This window comes from Mastomys coucha, unplaced genomic scaffold (genome assembly GCF_008632895.1).
Source record: "Mastomys coucha isolate ucsf_1 unplaced genomic scaffold, UCSF_Mcou_1 pScaffold12, whole genome shotgun sequence".
Taxonomy (NCBI): domain Eukaryota; kingdom Metazoa; phylum Chordata; class Mammalia; order Rodentia; family Muridae; genus Mastomys; species Mastomys coucha.
Window position 1 is genome coordinate 26806100 of NW_022196894.1, and position 13972 is coordinate 26820071.

Here is a 13972-nt window from a genome sequence, read left to right on the forward strand (position 1 = left end):
ATTGGCTTTGGAGAAATTGGAGCACACTCTGGCCCACGTAGATCTCAATGCCACTGCCACCTTAGTGAGGAAGGCTCTTTTCTATCACCAGCTTGGGAATGCTCTCAGTTTAGAATTATTCACTTATACAGTAGCCTTGCTTCACTTCTGAACTACGCAGCACAGCCTCATGCTTAGCTTCTGTTCATGAGCCAAGCACATTCTGAAGGTTTGTAACTCACGGGATGGAAATGGATCATCTGAGTTTTCCTTTCCTATCTGTCTCTCCATTGCTTTCCTGCCCTCATTAAATTAATCTGTTTGAAGTGTCCTTCCAAAGAACCTTCAGTGTCTCCCCATTATTTTGGCAGAAAGTACAAAGCTCGTTGGCTGCCGTGGATGGTGCCTGCCTCCTCCAGTCTTCTCTGTTCTTCATGCTCCACTGAACAGCATCTGCCTCTGTTTTAAAGACTCTTCAACCTGCTCAATAATGCAAGCCTTCCTTTGATTTTCATCTCTGCTACCCCATGTTCTCTGCATTACCAGAACCAAAGTCATTCTTTGAAATTCAAAAGGCCTTTAGCCCGTTCTCCTGGTGCTGAGGAAGTTTGGCCCATCAGAAACAGCCTGACCTGGCTAGATCTCAACTAGCAAGATCTAGACCCTCACCAACCCACATTCCTTCCATAAGATCTTCCATAAGACTGGAAGTCACAGTAACAATAAGAACTCCTCCCTATGTCTTTCCAGCTAAATTTTTTTATTCCCTTCAAGCCTGAGTTGCCTCAGACAGCCACGTTACATCTCAGTGAAGAATGGCTAGTCTTCAAAACAGAACTACATGCTGTCAGCAACACACTCCTTTCCATTCTATTCTTCTCCTACAAGAATTGTCCAAGAATAGCTTTAACAACTTCCTAATGAAATATTTTCTAAAAAATAAAAGTTCATGGTGTTTAGAGGGAATAGAGGCATGATTGACTTACAAACTGCTATGCAAGTACAGCTTTGGCACATCTGAGTCATGCCAGATGCCACTGTACTGTACACTTACCTCCATCTTATGGTATAGATCTTGAAAATCAGAAAACAGAATGAAAATAGTGAGGCCCACAGCAGATGTCAGCAGAAGCGAGAATAAATCTGAAGAAACACCAAACATTATTTTCAGGTGCTAAGAGAATACTTGGCACACATTAGCAATTAATTCATGTTGGGTAAATGCTAGAAAAATCTTCAGATGTTTTGATAGATCATCATATGTTTTAAAATATGTCCTAATGTTTATATGATAAAGGTGTTATGATATTTAAAAAAAAATCTCTCCTTGTAAGGATGGAATCAATTATGTTATGGAAACTCTCATAAGGGAATTATCTTTACTGAGGGTATCTTGGGTGGAGAAATCCTGCCATAACTAGCCCATCTGAATGGTTACCAGAGAAGATCTATGCATGATCACCACCATCTAGTGAGACACATATGTAGGGGGAGCATCTAGTCTTGACAACATCTTGGTCTTCTGTTCCAGGAGAATGAGTTACTAGAACCTGCCACTGCCACTAGAGGCTTTCCAGTGTTAGGTCCATCAGCCTTTCTGAACTCTCTGTTTACATTCTGTCTCCTCTCCTGGCTTGTGTTATCTTGATCATTAAGCGCCCTGTGTAGGCAATATTCCTTCTGTCATGGTCCCATATCCATATCCATATCCTCCCAATTCAAGAACCACTTTTCTTCAAACTCCCGAATCCTCCCTTACAAAGCTTATTCTGATCCATATAATCTCAATTGCTCTATCAACCAGGATTCAGCAGCTCAGGAGAGACTATTTCCAGGGCTTTGGGACTCTGACTTGGGAAGGTAAGTTACAAATGTTAAATATGCAAAGCTGCTGGGCTCTTCCTTTCCCATATAATCAGCTACTTGACTTTTAGAACATAAACATCCAAGGATGAATTGTGTCAAAATTCCTGATCTTAGCCACCAAAGCCCACCTGCCTCTGTGTCTATCCAGCCATCAGTAGATAGTGCCTCCAAAAATGTTTTTGACTGGGATATCACTTGAGGCCCCAGTCACCTCAAGACTTCACTCAGTGTTACCATGATAGAGGAACTATTTTTGAAGACACCAGAACTGTTGTCACCTTTAAGCACCAGTACCCACCCTTAGCATTTCCCCACCCAGTCTCAAAAGAATGACCATACTTGCTTAGAAAGGATGAGGCAGAGGTGGGGGGTTGGGGGAGAGAGAAAGAGAGAGGAAGAGAGGGAAATAGAGGAGAGGAGAGTTCCCAAATAGAGCAATGTGTCCGTATGGGTGACACAAAGATCCCGGGAGACAGCAATGTTTGTTTGGCATTGTTCCTGGTGTGGAGTCACTGGGACTCAAAAGCTGGTAGAGAAAGGCAACATAGGCTGTTAGTCCTATTAAAAGCATGGTTCTCGTTGGCAACTGGCTAAGTCTTGTGTATTCAGCTCATCCTTGGGTTAGTGATATGCTAAGTAGGCCCTCTTCCTTACTTCAGCTTTTGGTAAAAAATCAAATGAAGAAATGTGTCTATCCTCCTTAGTTAGCTGTATTGATAACCCTGAGAGAATGGAACCCTCTGGATGCAAGTACTTCAAGAAGCAAATATCGCACAAACCACGGTAGTTTGTTTTCAAATAAGAGAATGGTCTGTAATGTTCTTACTGGTTTATAGGAAAAAACGTGTACTTTTTCTGTATCTTATCATCAGAAAGTTCAACTTCTCCCAAACTCTGATAAGAAAAGCAAGATTTTTCTGCTATTTTAAGATGAAATCGGTTATATCATGTATCTTAGTACTGTCAAAGGCTTCTGACATAACTCAGAAGTCTACACTCTGTAATAGTATGTGCATTGCGGAGGAGAGATGGCTAGGGTTGGACAGAGTATATCACTCTTACAAAGGACCTAAGTCAGTTCCCAGCACCAACGCAGCGTGGCTCACTACTGCCTGTAACACCAGCTTCTGGAGACCCAGTGCCTCTTCTGGACTCCATGGGTACCTTCATCCACAAGTACACTCACTTGGCCACATCCCTGTATACATAAATTAAAATTAAATAAATTGAAGATTGTGTACATTAGAATGTTTGATTATAAAACTTTTCCCATTTGGAATTATTAGTTATATCAGTGATGTGGCTCAGCAGGGAAAGGCGTTTGCCATTGTCCTGGCTAGCTTTACACCGTCTTGACATAAGCTAGAGGCTTCTGAAAGGAACGCACCTCAGTTGAGAAAATGCAGACATAAGATTCTACTGTAGGATATTTTCTTAGTGATTGATGAGGGAGGGCTCAGCCCTTGTGGGTGGTGTTGTTCCTGGGTTGGTGGTCCTGATTTAAGAAAGCTGACTGAGCCAGCCTTGGGAATCAAGCCAGTCAGCAGCAACCTCCATAACCTCTGTTTCAGCTCTTGCCTCCAGGATCCTGTCCTATCTGACTTCCTTCAATGATGGAAGTATAAGCCGAATAGACCCTTTTCTCCCCAGCTTGCTTTTCTTCATGGTGTTTCATCCCAGTGATAGAAACCCTGACTAGAACAACTACCAAACCTAATGGCTTGAGTTTGATTCCCTGCAATCCACCGGCTCCGTCCCACAGGTTGCTGTCCTCCACCAGCACATGTGCACTGTGGCACACATATGACACCCCCCCCCAAACTGGAGAGAATTACTAGATGTGTCTGTCGTGCGATGTCAATTTTCCTTTAAGCTTCCAGTCTCCATGTTGTAACTCATCTAATTCTAATTCAGTCAGTGTATATGAAAGTCCCCAGTATTCACTGCTGAAGTACCAGGTACTGAGAAAATCCTCCTTATGAAATACATTTAATTTGGAAATAAGGACTCTAAGAAATAGTTTTAAACTCTAGAGCAGGATCTTAATTTGTTTTGACAATAGTCAAGGGTACTTTCAAACACTACTTCAAAACTGAGAAAAAAAGGAAGAATGCAGACATTGACAGGAAATATAAGATCAGAGGAAGCATGATCTCAGATCCTTTGAGAAGACAGCTATGCCAAAAAGACTCAAGAACAAAGGGAATTTGAGTAACATAATTGAATGAGACTGCTTTAGCAATAATCACACATTTATAAGAGAAACAGGAACTTAACATATATAACACTGAAGCAATTTCTCCAAAGTGGGTGTCAGAGGCTAGACCATCTAATCACAACTATCAAAACAGACATTTGTGACAGAGTTTAACTGAACCCCTCCCCTGTATACAAAAAAAAAAAGAAACTTATTAAAGTCAGTCTACTAGATCAAAAGGGAAAACAAATATATGTTTATGAACCGTTAAAAGAAACATGGGAAAGAAAATAAAAGCAAAATATGACCCTCTGTTTCAATAAGAAAAACTCACTGTTCTGAAAATTATTAGGTCAAAGAAGAAACTAGGTCAAAGTTGCTGGTAGCTAAAAATATAAAGAATGGAATCTAAACTGCAATGACTATCCTTGAATGTGCTTCTGGTCTTATAAAGATGAAGAAATGTTCATGGACTGCAAAGTCAACTCAAAACAGATCCAAGGAAAGAAGCAAAACAAACCTTAATAAATGACAAAGTAAAAAACAATGCAGAATTAAAAATCCAAGAGCTATTTTGTTATTAACCAGCAAATCACACTAAACCAAACCAAACCAAACTAAAACCAAACCAAACCAAACAAAAACAATGTATTTAAGGCATGAACAAGAAAAAGCAACAGTCTTGCAATTTGGATCTGTAACATCCAGCAAAAGCTTACCTGTGGAGGGCGTGGTCTCAGTGCAGCATAGAGGTAGCACCATCAAGAGGTAAGTAGATAACCGGGTCACTAACCTAATCAATAAATTATCCTATTGATCGGCTCACAGCATAATGAGCTGTTGTGAGGTGGTAGAAAACTGACAAAAACTCATCATAGTTAGCAAGACCATATACTTGAAGGGTATATTTTGCCCTGGGTTCTCTCTCTCTCCCCATTCATTCCCTTCCTCAAGTACAGCCTACCCCACCCCCATCCCCACCCCCATCCCCAGCTTGTCCACTCTTGCTCTCTTTCCTACATTTTGACCTACAGAAGATGAGCAACTTTGCTTTACCATGTGTTCTCTGTCATTATTTCTCTCACACTCAAGTCCCAGACACAATCTAGCCACTTAACCATGGATGGAAATCTCTGAGATTATGAACCAGCATGGGGTTTGCCTGTCTGGAAATTGTCCCCCTACGCTAGGCATTTTGTCACAGTGAATGAAAGCTGGTTAAGACAGCTTTAAGTATAATCAAGATAATGATTATACTTAAAACTGATGATTATAATGATTACAAAGATAAAACTTTAATACAATAGTGAGAGTCACAGCAAGTGCTTAGAAAAGCAAATAGGATTAGGTTCTTAAATGTACAGAATCTATAGTAGAGAAAAACTACAGATATTAATGTATAAGTAAAATAAATGTGACCAAAGGCAGGGTGTGGTATACTTTGCTTATAAAATATCCCCCATCAGCTCGTACATATGAACTCTTGGTGCAGCTTGTGGTCACTACTTTAGAAGGTTGTGGAACCTTTGGGATGTGGAGCACTATGAGATGAAGTGGGTCACTAAGGCAGGCCTGGAGATACAGCTATAGTGGGGGCCCACTTATTATAGACCTGACTTCCTGCCTGCGATCACAGCATGACCAGCCATCTCAAGCTCCTGTTATAGCGCCTTCCTTGCCATGATGAACTGTGTCACTGCACACTGTAAGACAAATAAAGGCTTCCTGTATTAAGCTGTGTCTAGTCCCATCCTTGGTCACAAGAACAAGAAAACAACAAATGACTGTGGAATGCTCCTGCATGGGAAGATTGAACTATGTTAACTGGTAAATTCTTCCCAGAGTGTCAAGATTCCAGGTGACAAGTTTTGAAGCTGGACAATTCTACAATTTATCTGGAACAAAAACCATGAAATGAGATAATGTAAAATATGAAGAATATCACCGACATGTTGCATATTAAATAAACCAGGAGACTATAACTGCTAAAGGGCCATTGTACATAACATCAGTGGAATAGACTGTGGCAGCAGATTAGCTCTACACAGATATATAATATATGAAGGCAACACAGACTTACGTTGTCGACTACAAATCATCTATAATAAAACAATAACTTACATGAACATAGCTATGATGAAGCTAGTGTTATTCTCAGTAGGGGAGCAAGTGAATGAAAGGAATATTAGATATTCAATAGTGCAAAAATATGCTAGAAACATTGATTAATGGGGTAAACTAACGACCCACACAGTAAACATATCCTGTCGTATTAAATTTTAAAAAGCATTAAAACATTTTAAAAATAAATAAGTGTAATCTCTTCTGTTTTGTAATTAGAAAACCACTTCTGTGCACAAAGACAAGGAGAAAAAATGACTACAAAGGAATAAACAGCTTACAAAGATAAATAAGGAGAGTAGCAGAAATCCAATATAAGAATAGATTAAAATGTACACAGAAAAGTCATAGACGACATGGTTAATAATACAGATCTATATTTCTCTTCACTGAAGATAAAAATGCAAATTAAAATGAAATGAAATACCCTGCTTTAGAAACTCTAGGCAGATCAGCAAAATCTTGTTTTTAGTATTGCTCTTATATATCACTTACCAGCTCTACTGCTATGAAACGACCCTCTAAAAAGCAACCGATACCAATGAAAATTACTATAAATACTCTAGAATCAGTTTAAATCATATCTCAAAAGCTGAAACACTTTCACCAAATAATTGAGCCTGTTGTCTTAAGAAAATCAGAGGCCAGTTGAAATGATTTATAGGAGTTTTGCTTTGCCTTGGTTTTGTTCTTTTGCTTCAAATTTCCCACATAGCCCAGAATGAACCAGGACTCCCATGCTCCTGCCTCCACCTCCTGAGTGCCAGGACTAGAGGTACATGACACCACTTGTGGTTTTATGTGGTATTGGGGATTAAACTCGGGATGTTGTATGTGTGAGGCAAGCATTCTAAAAATTCAGCTGCATCCCCAGGCAGCATGAGTAGCTTTGATATGGAATTATTTATAATGCTGACACAGCAAAGCCAGCTGGGTGGTAGACCAGATGCCCACACATCTCAATTTGCTATGGTTCTGCTTGAGCTGGCATAATTACTAACAGTATCTACTTCCACTCACAAAAGTGTGGAAGGACATACTCCAGTTTGCTTGTTTTCCTGCCTAGAGGTATTGATTGTGGCTACAAATGCCTTGGGAGTTTTGCTTTGGGTTTGGCTATATTCTATTTAGAGAAATGTATTGGAGAAGAAGGGCATTTTTTAAAGCATATTTTATAAATGTGGGACATTTCTATGTGTTGCATTAGACCCTTTACATAAAATGCTTTATTTAACTCTCACCACAAAACTAAGGGTTATATAATAGTACTACATTCTACAAATGAAACAATAAAGGCATAAACGACTTAACGTAACTGATCAGCATTATGAAGATGATAAGAGGTAAACTTGTGAGTTCCTTAAAAGCCACCTCAACATAAAAGCAGACACACTGAATTTAATAGAAGGTGGGAAAGAGCCTTGAACACGTTGGCAAAGGGGAAACATCCTGAACAGAATACCAATGGCTCAGGCTCTAAGATCAACAATTGATAAATGCAACCTCATGAAGCTGAAAAGCTTCTGTAAGGCAAATGACACAGTCATTAGGACAAAATTGCAACCTACAGATTGGGAAAAGATCTTTACTAACCTTACATCCAATAGAGGGCTAATATCCAAAGTATATAAAGAACTCAAGAAGTTATACTCTAACAACTCAAATAACCCAATTAAAATGGGGTACAGAGAACTAAACAGAGAATTCTCAACAGAGGAATATCGAACAGCAGAGAAGCACTTAAAGAAATGTTCAACATCCTTAGTCATGAGGGAAATGCAAATCAAAATGCTCTGGAGATTTCCCCTTTATACCAATCAGAATGGCTAAGATCAAAACCTTAAGGGACAGCACATGCTGGCGAGGATGTGGAGAAAGAGGAATATTCCTCCTTTGCTGGTAGGATTGCAAACTGGTACAACAACTTTGGAAATCAATCTGGAGGTTCCTCAGAAAATTGGAAATCGTTCTATCTGAAGACCCAGCTATACCACTTTTGGATGTGTACTCAAAAGATGCTCTACCATACCACAAGGAAATGTACTCCATTATGTTCACAGCAGCCTTATTTGTAATAGCTGGAAACTGAAAGCAACCCAAATGTCCCTCAACCAAAGAATGGATACAGAAAATGTGGTTCATATAGTAATTCAGCTATTTAAAACAAGGATGTCACGAATTTGGCAGGCAAATGGATGGAACTAGAAAATATCATCCTGAGTGAGGTAATCCAGACCTTAAAGGACATGAATGGTGTGTACTTGTGGATAGCAGATTTTAGCCAAAAAGTACAAAACACCCATGATATACTCCATAGACCCTAAGAAGTTAAAAAAGAAGGAAGACATAAGTGAGAATGCTTCAGTCACACTTAGAAAAGGGAACAAAATAACCACAGGAGGTAGAGGGAGGGAGGGACCAGGGTAGGAGAAAGGAAAGGGAGGGGAGAAAGGGGTATGATCAGGTAAGGGGGCAAACAGAGAAGCCCAGAGGGCTAGGAAAATGAAGGAGAATATGCTACTGCCAGGACTGGGAGGTGGGGGTTGGGAGGACCTCTAGAAAGTCCTAGAGACCTTGGATGTGAGAGGCTCTCACAATTCAATGTGCATGGCCTTAGTCCGAATGCCCAAGAGAGGGGAGATGGAAACTGAAGAGACTATCTCCAGTAGTTAGATGGGGGCCCCAGTGGAAGGATGGTGACACCAACTCACCTTCTAGTTTTTTGCCCAGAATTATTCCTGTCTAAAAGATAAGCAGTGACAAAAATGGAGCAGAGGCTGAAGGAATGGGTGGGTACTAAACCCTGACACTATTACTGATGCTCTGTTGTGCTTATAGACAGGAGCCTAGCATGGCTGTTCTCAGAGAGGCTCTATCAGCATCTGACTGGGACAGATGCAGATACTTACAGCTAACCATTGAACTGAGGTCAGGAACCCCTGTGGAAGAGTTAAGGGGAAGGATTGAAGATGAATGATATGGCAACTCCACAGAAAGACCAACAGTGTCAACTAACCTGGACCCCTGGGAGCTCCCAGAGACTAAGCCAGCAACCAAGGAGCATACAGGATCTTGTCTGAGGCTCCTGGCACATATTCAGCAGAGAACTGCCTTGTCTGGCCTCAGTGGGAGAGGATGAGCCTAATTCTATAGAGATTTGATGCTCCAGGGGAAGGGGATGTCCCAGGGGGGAACCCTTTCATAGGAGAAGGGGAGGAGGATTCAGGGAGGAAATCTGGGAGGGGGACAGAAAGGGAGCAACATTTGGTATGTAAAAAAAAATAGTAGTTTAAAGCATTTCTTGACATATAAACTTATGTATGGTGCTTTGATGCTTGATGACTGTTGATTCATTTAACTATTAATAATGTCTGTGTATCCTCAAATGAGCAGCTTTCTGCCCTCTGGCTTCCCCATCTAAGACCATTTTAGTTAGTTATCATGCCAGAGAGATGCGAAATTTCACTTGCTGGTAAACTGTGACTCTGGGAAGGGAGTGGGAGCAACAACAACAACAACAACAACAACAAAAGTCTTAGAATGGAAACTTAAGCTATGCACACTTACAGTTTGTGTAGATGGGTTTCCGAAATGGCTTTCCCTTAGAAAAAATAAATGCTGCTGAGATGCAGTTGAAGGTGACGATAGGCCACAGGGTGGTGCCCTCAAAACTTAGCACAGAAGCAGGGACCAGAGTTGCATTTCCAGTCCAGTTTCGCTCCAAACTCATGTTGGTTGAGAAATTACTTTGGTTGACCAGAAAGCATTCACTATGAAAGAATTTCCAGCATTATGAAAATTGTCTATGCTATTTTTAAAAATCTTATATTTAGTATGTGACAAGATAATTTAATTACTACCAGGTGACTTCAGCTTTCAACCTGTTCCAGTTTAGTGGCTGACAAGACATATCTTGTTTACTTCTTACAGTGGCAAAGCAGAAACAAAATTGAGAAGAAATCAAGACCATTCCCTGTCTGTCCCCTGTCTTAAGAGGCCTTGGGTGACAATTTCTATGGAATTCCTGTCAAATCAAATAGCAAATGTATTACCTGAACAGAATATGTATTTATATATCTGTGTTTTAGTGCATGTGTGTGATTAGGTATCTATGTGTGTCTGTGTTTATGTGTATGTGTACGTATGTATGTCTGTGTCTGTGTGTATGTTTGTGGATGTGTATATAAATGTGTATATGTATTTATATGTATGTATATATATATATTTGTATGTGTGTGTTTAGGTATATATGTGTGTGTTTGTGGATATGGTTATGAATGTATATATATATATGTATATGTGCATATGTATGTATTTGTCTCTGTGTGTGTTTAGGGGTATGTATGTATGTTTGTAGATATGTGTGTGAACATGTATATGTATGTGTGTATGTCTGTGTGTGTGTGTGTGTTCTCTTTCAGGTCTTGATGTAAGCCTCCTGACTTGTACCCTGAGTTGTGTCCGTATTCCATTGTATCCACAAGTGGCTAAAGAATTTTAGAGAAGACCCAGCACAGCCCTTCTGACTGGGAGGTATCTGTGGCTCTAGCACACTAACAAGGTAAGCATTGACTTCTCAGCCTGACTCAGAAGACATTTTGACCTCAACCTAGCTTTCTAGTCTTATCTCTTGCTAATCTCACTACCGATACTCCCTATTCTCCTAACACAATAACTGATTTTCCTGAAACACTGCAGACTTTCTGAGTTGGATGTATAGTTCCTATTAATTGTGCTATTATTTACTCTTCAACCTTCACTGTTTCTAACTTTGGATGAGAATTAGTACTAGTCCCCTCCCGGTTCTTTGCCCTTGCTGCATTTAGCTCACGATTTTAGAATTCTTTTATTGAGATTTTTATTTTTATCCATGTTTTATGAATTTTTGTGTGTGTTTTTGTATTAGTTAATTTACATTTTTTGAAATCTAGCATAGTGGGGTCATACAATATTTACTCAGCAAAATATGTCTTTAAGATCTAGGCTTTGTCAGTTCTTATTGACCTATTTGCAATGTTCTTCTCTTTTACAATAATTAGACCCAAAATTAGTTTTAGTTGGCTTTCTTATTTACCTTGAAACTTTTAAGTTAATTTTCAATATCTTATACATACAACTTATTTTCCAAATGTGATATCAAACGCAAAGGCTTCTTTTTCCTTTTCACTTTGAAATAGTGTGCTAGTTAGTTTTACATCATCTTGACACAAGCTAAAGTCCTTTGGGAATAGGGAACTTCAACTGAGAACATGCCTCAATCAAATTGGCCTGTAGGCAAGTCATTTTCATGATTGGTGATTAATATGGGAGGGTCTAGTCCATTATAGTATCATCCTTGGGTAGGTGGTCCTGGATAGTGTAAGAAAGCAGGATACGACAGACATAAGAGCAGGCCAGTAACCTACATAGTTTCTGCTTCAGTTCATGTCTCAAGTTCTGGCCATAGCTTCTCTCAGCAAGACTGTGTTATATTAGCATTATAAGCAAAAATAAGCCCTTTCCTCCCAAGTTTTCTTTGCTCATTGTATCATATAACATCAATAGAAACCCTACTAAAGGCAGAAAGTATCTTGCTACATAGCCAAAGTTGGCATTGACCTCATGACCTTCCTGCTTTAGACTCACTAGGGCTGAGATTATAGGTGAGCATCACCATACCCAGCTAGGTTTAATTATGAATATCTTAGGGTCTACAAGATCTATGACTGTGCTTTGTATGTATGAGCAGTGGATGGTAAGTTTCTTAAATAATGTTTGCAAAGAGCCAGCTCAGATTCTTGAGGTGGATGGCCTGGATTTCAGAGCCTAACAATAGAAAGTACATAACTCTGTCCAATCACATTGTAGATAAGGAAGGGGAGAGCTAGTGTGGTGTACATAGTGATAGAACCAGGCTATCTTGATTTGCTGGGCCATGTTTCTATGCCTCACCTAATTTTCTGCTTTTTCCTATTTTTTAACCACAGTTTTTCTTCGCTGCATGTATTTGTTCCAAATTAGGGGAGCATTTGGTTCTGAAAGTCTGTAGGACCATATATTCAAGTCATACTTGAATTGCTGACTTTAGAGTCTAAATGAAGATCTTATATATCACACACTGACTCTCTGCTTATGTTTCTGTGTTCTGGGCATCTGAGGCCATTAGACTCACAGTAGAGTGTACATGTCTAAGATCAAAAGGAGAATAATATTTCCTCAGGAAAAATAAAGTTTGAGTTTATTGTATTGCCTATGGCTGTTCATGTTCTACAGTAACATCATTAACTAGTTGTAACAGAAATTATACTTCTCAGAAAGCCAGAGATGTTATTCTCTCACTTGGGACAGGGTATGCTTCCCAAACCCTGGTCAACATAAAATCCATGCCCCAAGGAGTGAACACATTCACAGTCAATAAGATAATCTCATTATCAAGCAAGGTGACAAATCTTCCCTGCCCATACCACATGCTCACCTAGCATCCCACCCATTAACTGTGTTCTGTTCTGTCATTTCTGATTTTCAGTATGACAGCATTATTTTTGTTAGTTAAAATTTAGAGTTCCTATTGTTCAAGTCAGACAATGTGATTTGGCTCTGCTTATATCGCTCTCAGAAGGGAAACCTAAGGAAATCAACGTACCTGTATTTGTAGACCTCACAGTACCAAGGCTGTTGTTTCACGGAAAGAAACATACACACTTGAACAATACAGGTGAAACAGGAATTCATGAAGACTGAGAGCAGCAACTGAGGAGAAAGTAGTTGTCCTGCTGGTCTGTATGGAGCCAACTTTGGGTAGGCATGGTTTATGCTCACTGAAAGACATGGACATGTTTTTCCTTTACAACTTCACATTTGAAGATAAAACACGAGATGCATACCATCTTGAGCCTCTGAGGAAGATTTAGCTTGATAAAACAGGAAATGAAGGCTTACACCTACTCAAACCCATTATATAGCTGCATATTCATTTCTACCAACCTTCATCTCCTCAATGCTTTGGTTTAACTTTCAGGAGTATAAGATAATGGGCTGAAAATGTCCTGTAATTGATAGAATTGATTCATACACATGAAATCCATTCCCTCAACCCCCCATGGTCTCAAAAGGGATAGTATATAAAATAAGAAGAGTAGAACCAATATCTCTCATGAAAGATGGGAAAGTAGACAGTTGGGATGAGGGGTCAAATAGTCATCATTCCTGACTAATCTGTTTATGTGAATTAGTCTATATTCTACTCAATCAACAGTATCTACACACTTGAGGGTGCCAAGCATATTGACAGATGTTCAAGGCATGCTCAGTTCCTTTCTGGATGTACATGTTGGGGCATTGCTACAGCACATTCTGCTTGGTTTGGTGAAGGAGGCAGGGTCAACAAAATCTGTTTTTCAGATAGCAGTGTTAGAATATACTCAATTTTCAATCTTATAGTTTGCCATGCAATTGGAATAAAAAATATCTCCATCCTTCCTAGGTGCTTCATGCTCTAACCAACCAATAAGAATGGATTCTTCTCTGTCTTTCTAGACATTTTAAGACAGCACCAGGAAGAAGCATGAAGAGCTATCCATTCATGACATTCCACTTAAAGATTCACGTAAGTTGTGCTTTAATTCTTGTCTTTCAATTTGTCACCTAATTTCCATTCTTGTTTCTTTTTAATTAAAAAAAAAAAACTAGAGCACATTTACTTCTGCTTATGTTCATGCATATAGAGGTAGGGTGGTAAGGAATTGATGTGATAACTCTGTGATAATAAAGCTGAAAAGAAGATTTTGTTCTCTATCTGGTCTGGGATAATAATGAAAACTTTCTGATGCT

General features: G+C 39.4%; 1 protein-coding gene across 1 annotated transcript in view; it reads right to left on the reverse strand.

Moving 5' to 3' along the window:
- Positions 1 to 13972, reverse strand: part of Atp13a5 (ATPase 13A5) — a 129709-nt gene that overhangs the window by 3823 nt on the left and 111914 nt on the right. The window contains exons 26-28 of the mRNA XM_031363567.1: positions 12786 to 12960; positions 9731 to 9933; positions 1034 to 1122 (exon numbers count right to left, since the gene is read on the reverse strand). Of these exons, the coding sequence (XP_031219427.1) occupies positions 1034 to 1122; positions 9731 to 9933; positions 12786 to 12960 (467 nt within the window). The remainder of the gene's footprint in view (positions 1 to 1033; positions 1123 to 9730; positions 9934 to 12785; positions 12961 to 13972) is intronic.